Source organism: Mus musculus, chromosome 16, assembly GCF_000001635.26.
Source record: "Mus musculus strain C57BL/6J chromosome 16, GRCm38.p6 C57BL/6J".
Classification (NCBI taxonomy): domain Eukaryota; kingdom Metazoa; phylum Chordata; class Mammalia; order Rodentia; family Muridae; genus Mus; species Mus musculus.
The window spans coordinates 41411230-41427321 of NC_000082.6; the positions used below are offsets into that span (position 1 = coordinate 41411230).

General features: G+C 38.5%; 1 protein-coding gene across 5 annotated transcripts in view; it reads left to right on the forward strand.

Annotated features, from left to right (window-relative positions):
* Lsamp (limbic system-associated membrane protein) overlaps positions 1-16092 on the forward strand; it is a 2197426-nt gene that overhangs the window by 1426976 nt on the left and 754358 nt on the right. For 2 of the 5 annotated variants that reach the window (XM_030249137.1, XM_030249138.1), the window contains exon 3: positions 6981-7022. The exons of the other annotated variants lie outside the window; for them this stretch is intronic. In XM_030249137.1, coding sequence (XP_030104997.1) covers positions 6981-7022 — 42 coding nt within the window. The remainder of the gene's footprint in view (positions 1-6980; positions 7023-16092) is intronic. 5 annotated transcript variants of the gene reach the window in all.

A 16092-nucleotide genomic window follows, 5' to 3' on the forward strand; every position in this document is an offset into this window, starting at 1 on the left:
GCGTGTATGCAGAGACTGACTGCTCTGAAAATTGCTCACTTGGGGAAAAACTGTGTGTCCTGGAATCAATGAGTTACTGGGATAGTAGAAAGGTAAGAATGCTTGAGGTGTCTGTTGTGCAACCACTCTTCCTAAAACAGTGTCAAAACCCAGAACAAATATTCACTAAATTCTACAAAATGAAGAAATATGGATGACTGAATGTTAGGAAAGCGGTGGCTGCATAGTAGCTCATCATTTGTCTTCTTAACTCTCATTCTTAGAGGATGTCACCAATGTGAATGAGGTTAGTAATTAGAATTAATTTGAATGAAATTTGTAATTATAGCCTTGTTAAAAAAATAGTTTAGAAGACTGTAAAACTCAACAACATTTTTTTTCATTTTGCCACTACCTTCATGAACCCCATTTCTACAATCCTAAAAAGTCTGAATTGTTGCCTACCTCCTGGTACCTTCTTGGAGGTAAGTCTTGCTATGGTTCTGGGTTGAGAATAGAAGGCTGTACTCATGAGGGACAGTTTTCTGGTCCAGTGCAAACTCCCATTTGTGCGTTCTGCCTCTGCCTGTGCGATTGGATTAGTGGAAAAGTTGTGAGACACTGCATAGAAAATTCTACATTAATTTTTTTTTTATTTAGTAATTACTTCACTGCAGCAAGAAAAACTGGATCTGAGAGGATGTTGACATCTAATTTTCAGGTTTTGAATTGCTTGGAGAGAAAGCAGATCTCTCTTTTCTCATCTGCTAACTTATCACTGCAAAGTAATTATGCAGAACAGAGTGTGGTCTGAGGTTACGTTTAACACAGCCAGGTCATAACTAGTCAGCAAGTGGACCCTTGTTTTAAGGATCAGGATAATTAGAGACCTATAATCTTGGAAGAGTAAAGGTTACATCATTTAGCAGACACACTAGCAGGGAGCAGCCTGCTGGAAAGGCATGGGTTTTACGGCTCTGCCCTATTTATAAACAAGAATCACAATTAGGGACTAAAGCCTCTTTAATTTACCTCTTTTTCCTCTTGTCAGGATGTATCTCCATCTTCATGAGTGAGATTATGCTTTATGGCTGCTTGCTGTTTTTTATTGGCAAATGCATATATTCCAACTTGATGTTTCCTTGGATTTCTGATGAATCAAGAAATTGAGAAAATGAGAATCTAAATAGAAAGCGACATTTCATTTGAGATTTTTTTGTGCTGTAAGGGGCTTTTAAATGACTACATTTTAATTATTTCCATGCACTAAAGAGATGTGAATTTTGCAATCTGAAGAGACAGGCTCTTCCATGCTGTCCTTTGTCAGAAGACTTGATATTAGAGCAGGGCTCTTCACACTCACCATCCCTTCAGTTTGGGGATTGCTATGAGTAACAGTAAGGTTGACAACTTAAGAGAATGATTCCTGGAATGAGAAAATCCCATTTTTATTACTCTGTTATTATAGAAAATTTATATAACAGTACCCAAGGGAAAAGACTCACAGAACAAGATTGAAAATGGAAAAAAATGCAGGTGGATTTATCTTTGCACACATGTTCCCTTCCCAACGTTGACATAGTAATATTTGTGGACTACTAAAAGCCATAGAAGCTGTCCTGAGTTTTTATTCCTAGATCATGGTTATTAGAGGCTCATTACATTATTTGATTAATTCAGTTACTGCCTATGTGATCTAACTTTGTCTCCAGACTTCTACTACCTCATTCTACCCTTCTCCCCAAAAGTCCCAAAAATCATATGTCAAACATAGCCAGGCCCTATTCTCGGAAGGCAGGGCAATGGTTCTGTGAGCTGAGGTAAGGCCAAGTAACTTGTTCCAAGGTTAAGATCGGCTCAGATGGTCAGTTTTGCTTTATGAAACTGAAGCAAAGCAGAGAGAAGGAGAACATTCCAGGCATCTTCTTACTCACCAGGGATTCTTCTCTTACTTCCTCCAACAACTGCTGGACTCTGAATTCTACGGTGTAGCAATTGTTACAGAAAATCCCACTGTACTCTGGGTCAATCACAAAGCAAAGTTTGAGCCATTATTAATTTCAGAATTGGTTACTTGGTTTGTTACTATGATCCAGTCTCCAAGTAAGAGAGGAATCTTAAGAGTAAGGACATATCTGTTATTAAAGAGAAAAGAGCAAGGGTTGGAGAGTTTCTATTACCCTTAAAGGATTTTTCTCTTGGTCACCTAAGAGGAGTCATCTAGGAATTCACAGTTAGGCAGGTTAACATAGGGGAAATGCATAGGACATACACAATATGATCATTGAAGAATAGATTAATAAACACTTTCTCATCTATGTCTTTATCCATATAATGGAGACAATGAGCAGTACCAAAACTCTTGCATAGTCCTGGGAAATGGCTAAGGCAGTAAAGTGCTTGCTAGTCAAGCATGAGGACTTAAGTTTAATTCTCAGAACCCATTTAAAAAAAAACAAAACCACGTGATGGGATGCTTGAAATCTTAGTCCTAAGAAGTTGAGGATACTAGATCCCTGTGTTAAACTCATTATTGCAGGAACAGACTTTATCTAATTCTGAATTCAACTGCTCTTGAAGAGTGAAAGGTGATATTATAGAATATGCATATGCATTCATATACAACCTCTACACACACACCAACACATAAATATGCTTAAGAAGATTTCTTGACCATTAGTACGACAATCATTTTCTTATTTACACGTATTTTACTATAAAAGCATGTATATCACATAGTAAATAAAGCATTTGTCTGGTTCTTTTTCTAAAAGAAACACATTAAATATAACACAAGTAACCAAGACAATTTTTATAACCAAAAAATAATAGGCAGGGGAAAGTTATGCTCTATAGATTCAAAATTAAAATTAATGTATTAGAATAAGAAAAAGAAAGCTAATTGGCTTCAAACAGAAACAATTCCACTGTCAGTTTTCTTCTTCCTCTCCCCCTCCCCCTCCTCCTCCTCCTCCTCCTCCTCCTCCTCCTCCTCCTCCTCCTCCTCCTCCTCCTTCTTCTTCTTCTTCTTCTTCTTCTTCTTCTTCTTCTTCTTCTTCTTCTTTTTTTATGTAAGGTTAATTATAAAAAAAGTTTTATTTGAAAAAAGTACCTTTTTGGCTAAGTTATTGAGTTCTTATGTCTACCTCCCTACTCCACCCCAACCTGTCTAACTTTCAATACTAGGTAGGCTAGGGAAAATGTCACAAATGAAAGGGGTATAGGTCTCTCTAGACTACTTTCTGCTGATTAGGGGCATTGAGTTCCTTGGTGTGAGCTTAGTCTTCATCATAATGATATCTAATTTCTTTGTCTGGTCTCTTTGCTCATGACCACTTGACCTACCTCCACAATAGCAACCAGAAGCATCAGGGATAGCAGCAGCGGCCTGCCATAGGCTTGCTGGACTCTCACATTTAATCTGTCTCCAGAGTCTCCAGAATTCCAAAAATATGTTACCTTCATCTGGCAGAATCTTGACCCTAACAGAGAATGAGACAAGAGTTAGCTGTTATGAACACTTGGAAGCAGTCCCATTTCTAACACCTCAGATTTAAACAAAACATATTTATATAACATGACTGGATCTTTAAAGAAACCAAAATTCTCACTACATGTGTGTGTGTGTGTGTGTGTGTGTGTGTGTGTGTGTGTGCGCGCGCGCGCGCGCGCCTACATGAAATTTTGTGTGTACCACACATATAAAGTTGCCTGACACTGGGGTTCCAGGTAGCTATGATCCTCCTTATGTGAGTGCCTGGAACCAAACCTAGGTCTCCTTCAAAACAACATGGTCTGTTTACTTGTGAGTCATCTCCCCAGTCCCAGCCACCTGGCTTCTTAATGAATGACTCTTTATGAGGAAAAACAAATACTAATCTGAATTTGAGAAACTATAACTGGCAAGAAATAAATTTAATATAACTCACAAGGTTGTTCTCCAATGATCTTACTTATTTCACATATGATTGATGCCTGCATAAAGAAAGGCAGAAAAGTGCTGAAATGAGTATTTGTGAAGGTATAGTGACAAAGGCCACTTGACAAGGTTTCCATTTCTATTCTCTGTGACACACTGAATGTTTCTCTTTGTGTCGATTTCACAGGATAGTCGTTTCAAATAACTTACTACATTGTAAGTTTGTTTTCCTTACTCCTGGCTTATAAAAATAGAATCAGCATAAGTTTACCTCTCTAACAAAGAAATGAGTTGCCTCAGTAGCCACTGCAAGCATCATAGTCATCTCAGGCTACTGTAAGAATCTCTACCAACCAGGAAAGCTAAACAACAAAGATTTCCCACAACCCTAGAAACTCAGAAATGGGCTCTGAATTATATTAGCAGTTTGGTTTTCTGATGGCTGCCTTCCTGTCATCCCCACCCCTATGGTAGTCCTGTGTCCTCGCATCCTGCTTTAGAAATTCAATGAGAATAGAAGTGAGGGGAAATGGAGAAGGCAGAGAACAGAAGACCAAGTGGAAAAGAAAGACAGTGTCAAAGAAGGAAAAAATGAATGTGTGTTAAAAAATCAAGCCATAGGGTCCAAATTAAAAATGAACCCATTGGGACCTTGTAAATTAATATGAGCAACTTCGGAATTATTAGAATAGAAGAACAGTAAATAAAAAATGCTTCTGTTACCATACTGATAAATAATATAGAAACAAATAGAAAATAAGCTATGCAATCTATTAAGTATGAAGCCAATAGCAGATTTGAAAAATCACAAGTTGCAGACATCATATGGGTTATTGGTTTTTTGTTTTCGGTTTTGTTTTGTTTTGTTTTGTTTTTGCTTTTACTTTCTTTCTTTCTTCCTTTCTTTCTTCCTTCCTTCCTTCCTTCCTTTCTTTCTTTCTTTCTTTCTCTCTTTCTTCCTTCCTTCCTTTCTTTCTTTCTTTCTTTCTTTCTTTCTTTCTTTCTTTCTTTCTTTCTTTCTTTCTTTCTTCAGAAAAATCATCAAGGATAGTAATTTTAAAGTTAGGTAAGAAACAGAATATTTCCACAACCCCAAATGGTTTACCATGGGTTATTTATTAATTATATGGTAAGAAATAATTCCACAAAGGAGAGAAATTGGCCAACACTTTGATCCAAATTAGCATCACCCAGGAGTGCCAGATGGCCAAGGTGCCCATAGATAGAACATAAGAAGGGCGTGTCACTCATGTCATCATTCAGCCAGGGTATATTACCAAGTAAAATTGAGAGAAATTATCAGATGTGCACACTTAATACAGTGAGTAAACACAATCCTGTGAGAATTTGTTCTGAATGAAGAACTTGATGTGATCCTTGACAATATTGGAATATAAGCTGTATATTGAACAAACAAAACATTAATGTCAAATTTCACAAAGGGCAAATTCATGTATGAATATTCATAAGAATATATATGTTTAATCTCCATAAGAATATATAGCAACATTAAATTACAGCAACATTAAATTACATATTTTAATGTGAAAGAGAGTGAAAATAGTAGAACCGGAAAAGAAAATATAGAAACAAAAATCCTGCTTTTCAACAAATTTGATGTATGTTTCAAAACTTTCCAAGTTAGATCTTCAAAAGCAGTAGATTTTTATGATTTTAACACACTATAAGAGGAAACAAAGCATTAAATTCCCAAGGAATTTAAGCCTACATTATTTTTAAGCAATATTAATTTGGTTTATTTTATTTTTTTATGCGTGAGTGCTTTTCTTGCAATTACATGTGTATACCACCTGCATGTCTGGATCCTGTGGAGGTCAGAGAGGCTGTCAGATGCTCTACAACTGGAGCAACAGTTGGTTGTGAGTCACCATTCAAGTACTGAGTTCCAAACTTGGGTCCTTTGCAAAAGCAACAGGTGCTCTTACCCACTGAGCCATCTCTCCATTCCCGAGACCCCAAATTCCTCGAGTTTGTTCTCTCTGTCCACTGTCTTTGTTTCTGTCTCTGCCCCTCTCTCATTGTCCTTCAGTTTTTCCCTCTTTTCCTCTCTCTCTCCCCCCTTTTTTCCCTCCTTCCTTCTTTTCTTTCTTCCTCCTTTGGTTCATTCATTCTCTTATTTCATTGCTATAAAGATGCTCATTTATAAGAACACTTTCATGCCATTTCTTTTCACATGCCATCAGCCACCTTCTGTGGACCCTCTCTCTCAAAGCTGTCTGTGGTCTTCTGGCACCGACTATTTGTTTCCCATGCGCTGCCACAGCACAGAGAAGATCCCAGAAGAGCACAGGGGTAAAGTCATGCCACCAGCTTGGACAGACTCCCAAGTCATTCCTTCCTCCAAAGGCTCATTTCCCTTTCAATTCCAAATCCAATTTTTCTTTTAAGGTAAGCCACCAGATGGCTCTCTGAGCCTCTGAGGGCCTACGATGTAATGGGAATGCATTTTACATCTTGTACAGCTGATGCAGACTAGCAATCCTAACCAGCCAAATCACATATTTCCTCAGAATTGTAATGCTGCCAGTAGTTAAGGAAAACTTTCGGGACCGTGTTTCATTTACTGTCCCACAGTCTTTAAGGGGTACATAAAAGACATGTGCCAAACAGCATTTCTTCCTGAAAGGAAAAAAAATGATATACAGGTATATTATGTATATTATTAGCAGACATATTTAACATATTTGAATATTATGAAGGATATTTTTAGTATTATGAAACAAATTGATATTTAAGTGAGGAAATAGGAAGCACGATTATCATAGATCCAACTTAGGCGCCAGCTACAGCATCCTCTGGATTCTTCATTCTCACAGGTGGTTCTCGGAGTGGAATGCTGTGTATAAACACACAGTTCACACCTCAGTTCCCCCAGACATGGTGTCAGTGTGATCATGCTGAGAAAGAGGATGTGATTATGAACCACATGGATTTTGTCTTTATGTTGTTTCCAAATGCCATGTCATTAGAGCTCTGGGGGACTTGGAGACACTGCTGCATTGAATATATTCCATTCTAGCAAGACCTCATTAAGGTAATTCATCATAACTCCATTTTTCAGGGACTGAAGAAACAATGAGAAAGAAGGCAAAAGAGGAGGAAGGTACCAACAGCAACAATTAGCACATTTGTTTTTTAGAAAATTTCATGTTTTCTATGTATCTCACTGGAGCCCCCATCATAACTAATATTATTATTTCATATTATTTATATATATCATCATCATCACTATCACCACCACCACCACCACCATCATCATCACAGGTGTCAAATCCCATATCTCATTTTGGTCATGACTTACTGTTGATGTTTTTCCCCGCTTGCTCTGGCTTTACATTCTTCTCTCACTTTTTCTTTGCTGCCACATTCTTTTAATTCTTAAATCTTTAAGCGTTGTCAGATCCTCTGTCACCATGACCAGTGCTCTCCTTCTTCAGGTTTAAGACTGATTCTTGAGTTTGACCATAAGCTCTAGTCTTTCTTGTTCACCCAATGTGACAGGCATTTTTCACTTTTTTCTTTTCAGTGTTTGTAAGCATAATTATCTTAACGGGGATTTTACCCTCTAGCCTTTTTTTTTTTTTTTTGTCTACCTGTACATACCAATGTGAATTTTTATTTCTCATTTTGTTGTGAAATTTTTACATTAAATTTAATGTAAAGGAGTGAGTGACTTTGGAAATGTCTGCTGATGTTGTTAAAAAGCTAATCTCCCCTTAATGCACCATATGGTATCTGTGAATACTGATGCCTGGACTCTGGGGCTGTTGTAGGCAAATGTAATGGATAGATAAAATTTAGTACAATTTTCCACTCAGTTGTCCCTGCACAGGGTAATATTACATCTGGCTAATCCCGTACTGCAATAATTCAGAAAAATTACTGCTCTTTTAGTGCTGAAGTTGAACTAGCTTGTTATTCCATTTAATAAATATTTATTGAGTGGTAAAATGATGAAACATTGTATTAGGTGAAGCTGGCTGTAGAGAATAGAGTGGTCAATGAAATACTATTCTGCAAAAGCTTGTGCTCCATGCAAAGATAAATAGTGCACTGGTGGACAGACTGTGAATGGGTAGCTCTGGGTAGTGATGCATGCTATGAAAAACGAAAATGGCGATGTATATATAACAGGGTCCACGTAAAGTGTAGTAGGTTAGTATTTGCCTTGGGTATCAAGAAAGGTGCTCTGGAGGAAGAGTCGGAATTGAGACCAGACTGACAAAGGGTCGGACTTCAACGGAGTGAGAGTATAGGCTGAAAGATCCTGAAACCAGAAAGTGCTGGGGGCATTTGAAGAACAGGAAGGAGACTGGGTGCCAACCAGCCGTGAGTGGAAGTAGTAAGAGATGCTGCCTAGAAAGGTAGACAGGCCTATAGATGTTGGATGAGGTAATCCAAGCATTGCCTCTTCCAGGTGGGATTCCAACTTCACTTTGCACTTACTCCCAAGCAATTATATTGCAATAGAACTTTTAATCTTATAAAACCATTTGTTGTTTGCTGTTACAAAGACAGAAGCAGAATTTTATATATCAGGTAGGCCACTGTCCTGCTATTGAGGTACGTAGCCAGAGCCCCTATTTCAATCAGTCAAAACATAATGAAAAGCGAGTTGCTAGAGAGAATGATAGATCCAATAAGGCTTACGGAAATCTAAATGTCTGTTTGGCCATTTGGATAAATCTTTAAGAGTCACTGAAGGTAAAACTGTAAGATGGTACAGGGGTGCAGGTACTTTGTGTTCAGAGATGTCCTGTTGCAATTTCTGGTTCTAGCTTGTCATTCTATCAGCTGCTATCCAACAGCACATACAATGTTCACACCCAAAGATGTGTGTTGCTTAGCCTCTCATAATATAGAGAGACTCGGGAACAGATCTGCTCTCCACTGTTAAATTAGCACAGAATTCCTTTGATGCTTCCTACAGTAAATGTTTTTATCTAAATAAAATTTTATTCATTCTGCTTTTGGGTAAAAAAAAAAAAAAAACAGTGACAATCATAGTATGTAGGTAGAACATTGTTTTGTTTGTTTGTTTGATTGATTGCTGCTTCCTTATTATGTAACTGTATAGTGGCAGCATAGATACTGAACATCCCTGGGTCTCATTTCGCTCTTCTGAATAACTGAGATAATAATAGTGCGCATCCGAGAGGATTGCTGTTCAAATTATATTAAACAAGATAATATATGCAAAGCATTTAGAACATTGTCTGTTACCTAATGGCCACTCCACACAGTTATTCAAGTTAGCACCAATAATAGCCACTCACATTTACATAATGCTTCTACTTCACAAAACATTTCATACACATGATGTCATTTGATGCTTTCAATAATTTCACGGGGCTGCATTACATACACAACTCCATGTAGCTATAAGTAGTCAAAATTGATCTCAAAATGATCCTGTGCCTAAGGAGTAGGATTTATCAGAAGGAAGGCGACAAAGAGGGTTGGAATAATAGCTTAAGTGCCATGAGAGGAGAGTGGATTACGAACTTTTGATTTCAAATGTATACTGTAGAAAGCAACACTTGTATCTAGTGTTTGAAATGGTCAATACATTTGATATATTAATTAAGTCATCCATTGGTACATTTCCATCTGGATTTGTTTTCTTCTTGTGTGGACAATTCTAGGAAGCATCACTCTTCAGCAGATACGTGGCCAGATGTATGCACCACACAGGAGTGGAAAGTGACAACTTCAGATGGCAGGGCATGTAGTTCGATGTCATTGGCAGAAATGCAGAGTGTGCTTCTTTGTAGAACATGTGGTATTCTTTATGAACCCTGTAAGCAGTTAAGTATCAAAGCAGTATTTGGGTAACGCACTAGAACACTCTTCTCATATACAGAGCTTTGTCTCCTAGAGAAGGAATAGGGCCAAGTGGGCCAGAGTAGCATGAAGTACATTGATAGGGCAATGTCAGCCATTGAAATCTTCTGCTGTGTGTTGCAGCTGTGCAGTCTTCCTGATCATCCTCATACCTGCATGCACTCTGCATTTTTAATTCAAGGAATGTGACTCTATAAGGGGAGCTCCATCCTAGACATCCTTGTCCTGCCTTCAGGTCAGTGCCAAACACACAGAGGTCACTGACTTACAAAGAGAGGAACAGTAGCTCGCTTTGCCTCAGGCAACACACAGAACTATACAGCTCAGTGAACTGACTCTGTGTGCTTTCCTAGCCCACAGTAACCTTAGGCAAAATGTGAAACAGTCAAAGTGTGCAGTGGATCTCTGCTTTCTACCTTTCTGCATTCTGTTTTCTTCTTTGAACTTCCTATTTCTTTTGACCTGTATTATACAAGACATTGGGGAAATAGTATTCTCAAAACACAAATGGTTGTAAGATGATGACATCTTTCTTCAGAGGAAGAAGGTGACATGTAATGACCGAAATGGCTACTGGTGACGTTTCTAGCTTGATAACATCAAAGGAGGTCTAGTTCATGATGGAAGACTTTTGTCTCAATTATAAACATCAGAACATTCAACCTACTTCCAGGTGATATGAGTGTACAAGAAAAAAACTACATGGATATAATTGACATAGTTTCTAATCATAAGTTGTGGAGGGGCCATTACACTGACATATTATACTGACACTTATATTATCCCTTGCCTCTTGGGTAAAGTAGAGCAATTTGAATCATAAATCATACTTTAAATCCATTCTGGGTAGAACAGAAGTACGTATTTTATAATATCTGATTGATGGTCACAATAAATAATCTCTAATTTTTGCCGATGATTTGGGACACAAATGCTAGGAAATACTGATACGCTCCATCACTTGATTTATTTATTCTATTTATATAAACTGTCTTTGCAACCCATTTCCCAAAATTCAATAATGTAGTTAGCTTCCCCAATAACAAGTAATAGCCAAATGAAAATAATGTGAGCTATGACATATAGGATGGAAGTACAGAGCCCATTCTCAGCTTAAGTTATGAATGAGATGGGGAGTATGTTGTGTTTTAAGTAGTGCTCCGATGAACAGAAAGTTCACAGATATAGAAGGTCACATCATTGCGAAGTTCACACATAAAACAACCAAGACTCATAGTGACAACCTTAAGCTCAACTTCTGGAAAATTACCCCATCACTTACACACACACACACACACACACACACACACACACACACTTCTAGTCAAAACCTGTTTTTTAGTCTTTACATGCTTATACACACACACACACACACACTTCTAGTCAAAACCTGTTTTTTAGTCTTTCACATGCTTATAAGTTTGGAGTAGGCAAAAATATTTCTAGCTCTCCTACTGAATTTTGCACACTATTTGTTTTGTCATTCCTAGAAGGCTCCAGGTACAAAATACTATAGGGAACAACTAGCAGGTATCAGATTTGAGTTTGAGTCTGAACTTGGCCATCTTTAGTGCAGTCCTCTGCAAACATGACTTGTTCTCTTTGATCTTTAGATTGTACACTTGGAATGTGGGTTAATTATAGTTTATAAGTGTTAAATAAACATGTAATAAATATTTAAATAACAATGTAACTCGGGTGTTTATGTAACTAGAGTGGGTCACAGTTGAGTGGAATTCGGGGGTTACTTTGTGGCTACCCTCCTGTTGTTGACTTCTTTCTCTCTGCTGATCAGAGACCTGAGGGCTGCTTTGGATGGCATACGCAAGTGTCTTCTCCTTGTGTCACTTCAAACTGTTTCGGTTTGAAAATAGAATACCCATTTTTGTAATGATCTATAAAGTGAGGGTTTATTTTTCCCGTAACTGTGGAAGGCTAGCTGTGGAACGCCCCAACTTTCATTTGATACCATTGCAACAGATCCAATGTATCCAGTTCTTGGGGGCTTTCCAATATGATTGAAACTAGTAGCCTCAACTCTCAAACCTCGATACCATTTAAGAAGGAAAGGTGAACAATGGAATGATAGCCACACATGTCCTCATTAGTCAGCAAATCAAAAGCATGCTCAACACACTTCAGCTGATATCCAATTTCACTCCACCAGAGAGAAAGAAGGACCATGGCCATCATTAGATACAAAGAGGAGGCAAAAAACTCAAATTTCGACTGAAGCATAATACTTTTTGACACATAGCTTCTGAACAAGAAAGGACATAAAAGCAGGCGCTGAATTTAACTCAAATTCTGGCTAAACTAAAACCTCAAAGCACCAATATTCTATTACAGCAAGATGCCAGTCACTAACATCCAGGGGGCATAAATCCGATCTGTGAGACATTTCTGTTTCTCCAGATATGCCAGTTCTTTAACAGGATAGCTGAATTTGTTGTTAAGCTGGCTTTTCTCATTTACACTGAGGAAGATTTAGCTTCTTGTAGGAGACACCATCAGAACCATCTTTTCATTTTTCTGCTATGATCATTACTCTGGGCATCAGACACTAAAAGAAACTATCAGTAAGACTTAGCCCTCTGAATACAGCTAAACAGTAACTAATTAGTCATTGTATTCAGATGAATCATAAATGAATGTGACTCATATTTGCAGCTAAACTTAAATATATGTGTAAAGGTTACAAGATTCAGTATGTGTTACTTATAAGTTATGGCATTGGTTCTCAATATGTGGTTCTTGCCCCATTTGGGGGTCCATATATCACATATTTACATGTTGATTCATAGCAGTAGCAAAATTAAAGTTATGAAGTAGGAACAAAATAATTTCATGGTTGGGGCTCACAATAACATGAGGAACTGTAATAAAGGGTCACAGCATTAAGAAGGTTGAGATTCACTGGGAGAGAGAGGGGGAGAGAGAGAGAGAGAGAGAGATGCTAGCTGGTATTCTTAGACTTTCTCATGATTTGATGATGAAAATAGAGTCATGGTTTTCATTTCTCACTACACTTTTTCGTGATTTGGACAATTTCTGTCTATCTATTGAAGTATGCAATGGCATCTATGAGGTCAATATAAAGTGCAGGCAGAATAGTAATTCTGTCCTAGCTGCATGACATAGAACATGATTTTCAGGAAGAGCTGATATAGGCAGGATAGGGCATTCTGGGTTAAAGCAGTTTATTGGAAGACCTTTAGAACAGAAAAACTATCTATATTATCAAAGGGCTAGAACATATTTCTTTAGTTCCCTTCCTCATAATTCTTGCTTGACAGAGGGGCAAATGATAAAAATTACACTAACAGCTTGAGCTTTAGGACTGCAAAGAAAGGGGACGATGACATGGGCACTTTTTGAGTTCTTGATAACGACCATAAACTTGCATGGACATGCCTGTCTTTAAATGGTTAGATGTCTATTTCTATGGAGATTGAATTACATCCTAGCAACTTATCTTTCATATAAGAAAAAATTTTCAGAAGCTAAAGATGTTTAATATTAAAATCAAATTCTGTATTTTCATTTTAATCAACCATGCTAAAGCAATGTCTGGTGGTCTGAGCGTAGTACACTGATGTGACTGGAATTATGTCTGGCACAGAATTTAGAAGGGATTTTGGTTAATATCCTTATAGACATCTGACTGGCAGTGTCCTGTGTAAAATCTCACAGAAAGTCTCATGGAGAAATGGGTCAGCAAGTGCTTGCTTTGTATGCGTGAGGGCTGAGTTCAAATCCTCAGAACACAAGTAACAAGCCAGTGTGGCTGCAGAAATACACCTGTAACCCTGGGGTACTGTGGGGAGCAGAGGCAGAAGGGTCATTAGAGCTCACTGGCTGTCACCCTACCTTCAAGTTCAGAGAGAGAACATTTTTCAAGGGAATCAACAATAAACAGGTCTCTACACACACACACACACACACACACACACACACACACACACACACACACACCATACATGAGCAAGTGTGTGTGTGAGAGACAGAATGAGACAGAGAGAATATGAGACAGAGAGAATGAGAGGTTGTGGGGGAAGGGAGAGAGAGAGAGAGAGAGAGAGAGAGAGAGAGATTGAGAAATTCTATAAGTGCCTTGAAAAGCTGCACCCAACTACTTTTAACATCATTATATATATATATATATATATATATTTTAATCTAGGTGCTCACTTAGAATTAGGATTATACTCTCAGAAGCAAAATTTATTCCAAGCAGCAGATTATGTCCATATGATTTTTTGAGCACAGCTAAAATGGCATGCCATGGCTTGACCATAGCTTAGAAAGTGGTGCTGATGGCTCCCTACATGATGTAATCACTGTAAGTCACACCTACTGCCATTTCTACTCCCATTCGCACTGGGCTCTAAGATAACTAATGGAGCATGTTTAATACTGACTCTGAGCTCAGGGCAGTGGCAACACTCTCCAGGAGTACACCCAGCAGGAGTAAGCAAGGCCATGTGTGTAGGAGGAAACGGAAATCCCTTCCACTAGGACAACTGAGATTTTCCACTACTGCCGCAGAAAACATTTCAATGTTTAGTGTTTGTAATTTGTCTGCCATGCTGCCACTGTCTCCTGCTCTAAGACAAGATTGGTTTGATACTACCCAGAGACTTTATCTATTCTGTTGAAAGATGCAGCTCCTTGTCTACAACTTTGTTCTGGTTGGAGACTCAAAATCGAGTCCCACAGCATTGCCTCTCTGCTTCCAAGTAGTTCGTGGTTAGCAGTATATAGGTGATGTTAAATGTTATGCATAAACAGCTCCTGATAAGTGGTAATCCTGAAATGTGACTATAAAGCCAAGCCTAAAGAAATAGCACAACTGTCTTCTTAGGAGGGGAAGAAGGAGGGGAAGAAAGCCAAGGGCAACAGGGAACAGAACCCTGAGTAATTTGGGTGTCAAACCCCTTTCAAGATCAGGGTCCTTTGCAACTTGCCTTTTTTGCCTTTTGAGTGGTAGTAGTTACTGCATGTTTTGTTGTTGTTGTTGTTGTTGTTGTTGTTTTTATGTTTTTGTATTTTATTTTGGTCTAATGTCTGGGAGTCTGAGAGTTGCCCATACTGGCATTTTACCAGCTCCAAAGGGGAGCTGATCACAGATGCCCTCTGGTTTCGCCCTCAGAGCATGGTGTAGACTTAGTTAAGTGCACTCACTGTCAATATTTCCCCTCCATACCTAATGCACAGCACACACTCTAACTCCTAACCGAGTAATCTGGAGTCAACACTTAGGAGAGCGAGGGAAGGAAAAAAATCTCACTTTATGCTTTTTAACCACTGCTGTTTAACACTTAGATCAAAAGCTTTGCAGCCATCACACCATTGGCACATTTTTCTTACATGGAAGTGACTAGAGGTGATTCATTTCTATTATGGCTTGTTTCCCCAGGGGAAATGTCACCGGCCAGTACATTAACAACTTCTTTTCTCGGTACTATTGTTGAAGCGCTGGTGATGTTGGGGAAGGGGAGGGTGGCAGACAATGGCATTCTAAATCACATATTGTCATAAAGTCTGTCCATTCTATGTGGTAGAAACAGATAATATTTCCACCTGTTTCTTTCGGTCACAGTGCAGGTACCTATATAACAGCATGTGTGAAGCCAGCTGATAATTTCAATGGTACTATGAAAGTTCGACTAAGACATTCATTTCTTTCATGTCTGACAGTCTAGCTCCTTCCCCTCATGGATCTGCTGTTTACTGGCTTGCTTGTGGACCTGACTGCCCTTCCAGATACTTCAAAATGGATTCCATTAAACCTTTTCTTTTTGAATCCCTAGGTAATATCATGCAGAGTGTTCTCTGTGCTCATTCCATTAGTGGTTCTGGTATGCTTGTATATGTCTCTTTAGGTAGATACTCTTTGCTCTGGTTGGTCTCATTTTAAGACAGATTGCCTGGGATATTCTTAATATGTCAATTAAAATGGTTTTGTATCTGATAACATGATGTGGCCTACAGGGAAAACTGCTTCAGTTGGTATGTTCTTCGATAAACTTCCCATGAGAGAGTTATTTCTGTGAGCCAAGCTGTCTCCAGCTCTGTTCGGTGTTTCAGTTACACTGAGTTCATCCAGCATGTAAGAACAAAATTCAGACTCCTGAAATTTCCGATCCAATTGTTCTACTGAGATGCTCTGCTGAGTCACACAGTCTTCAGGTGTCCACTTTTGGGGGGAGCTAATTACAGATCCTTCCTTATAATCTCTTACAGACAATTTAATATAGTTCTAAGCATCTCCCTTGAGGGCTGTCAAGGATGCTTTGCTCACAAGGGTGTGGGCTCTCAATGAGGAG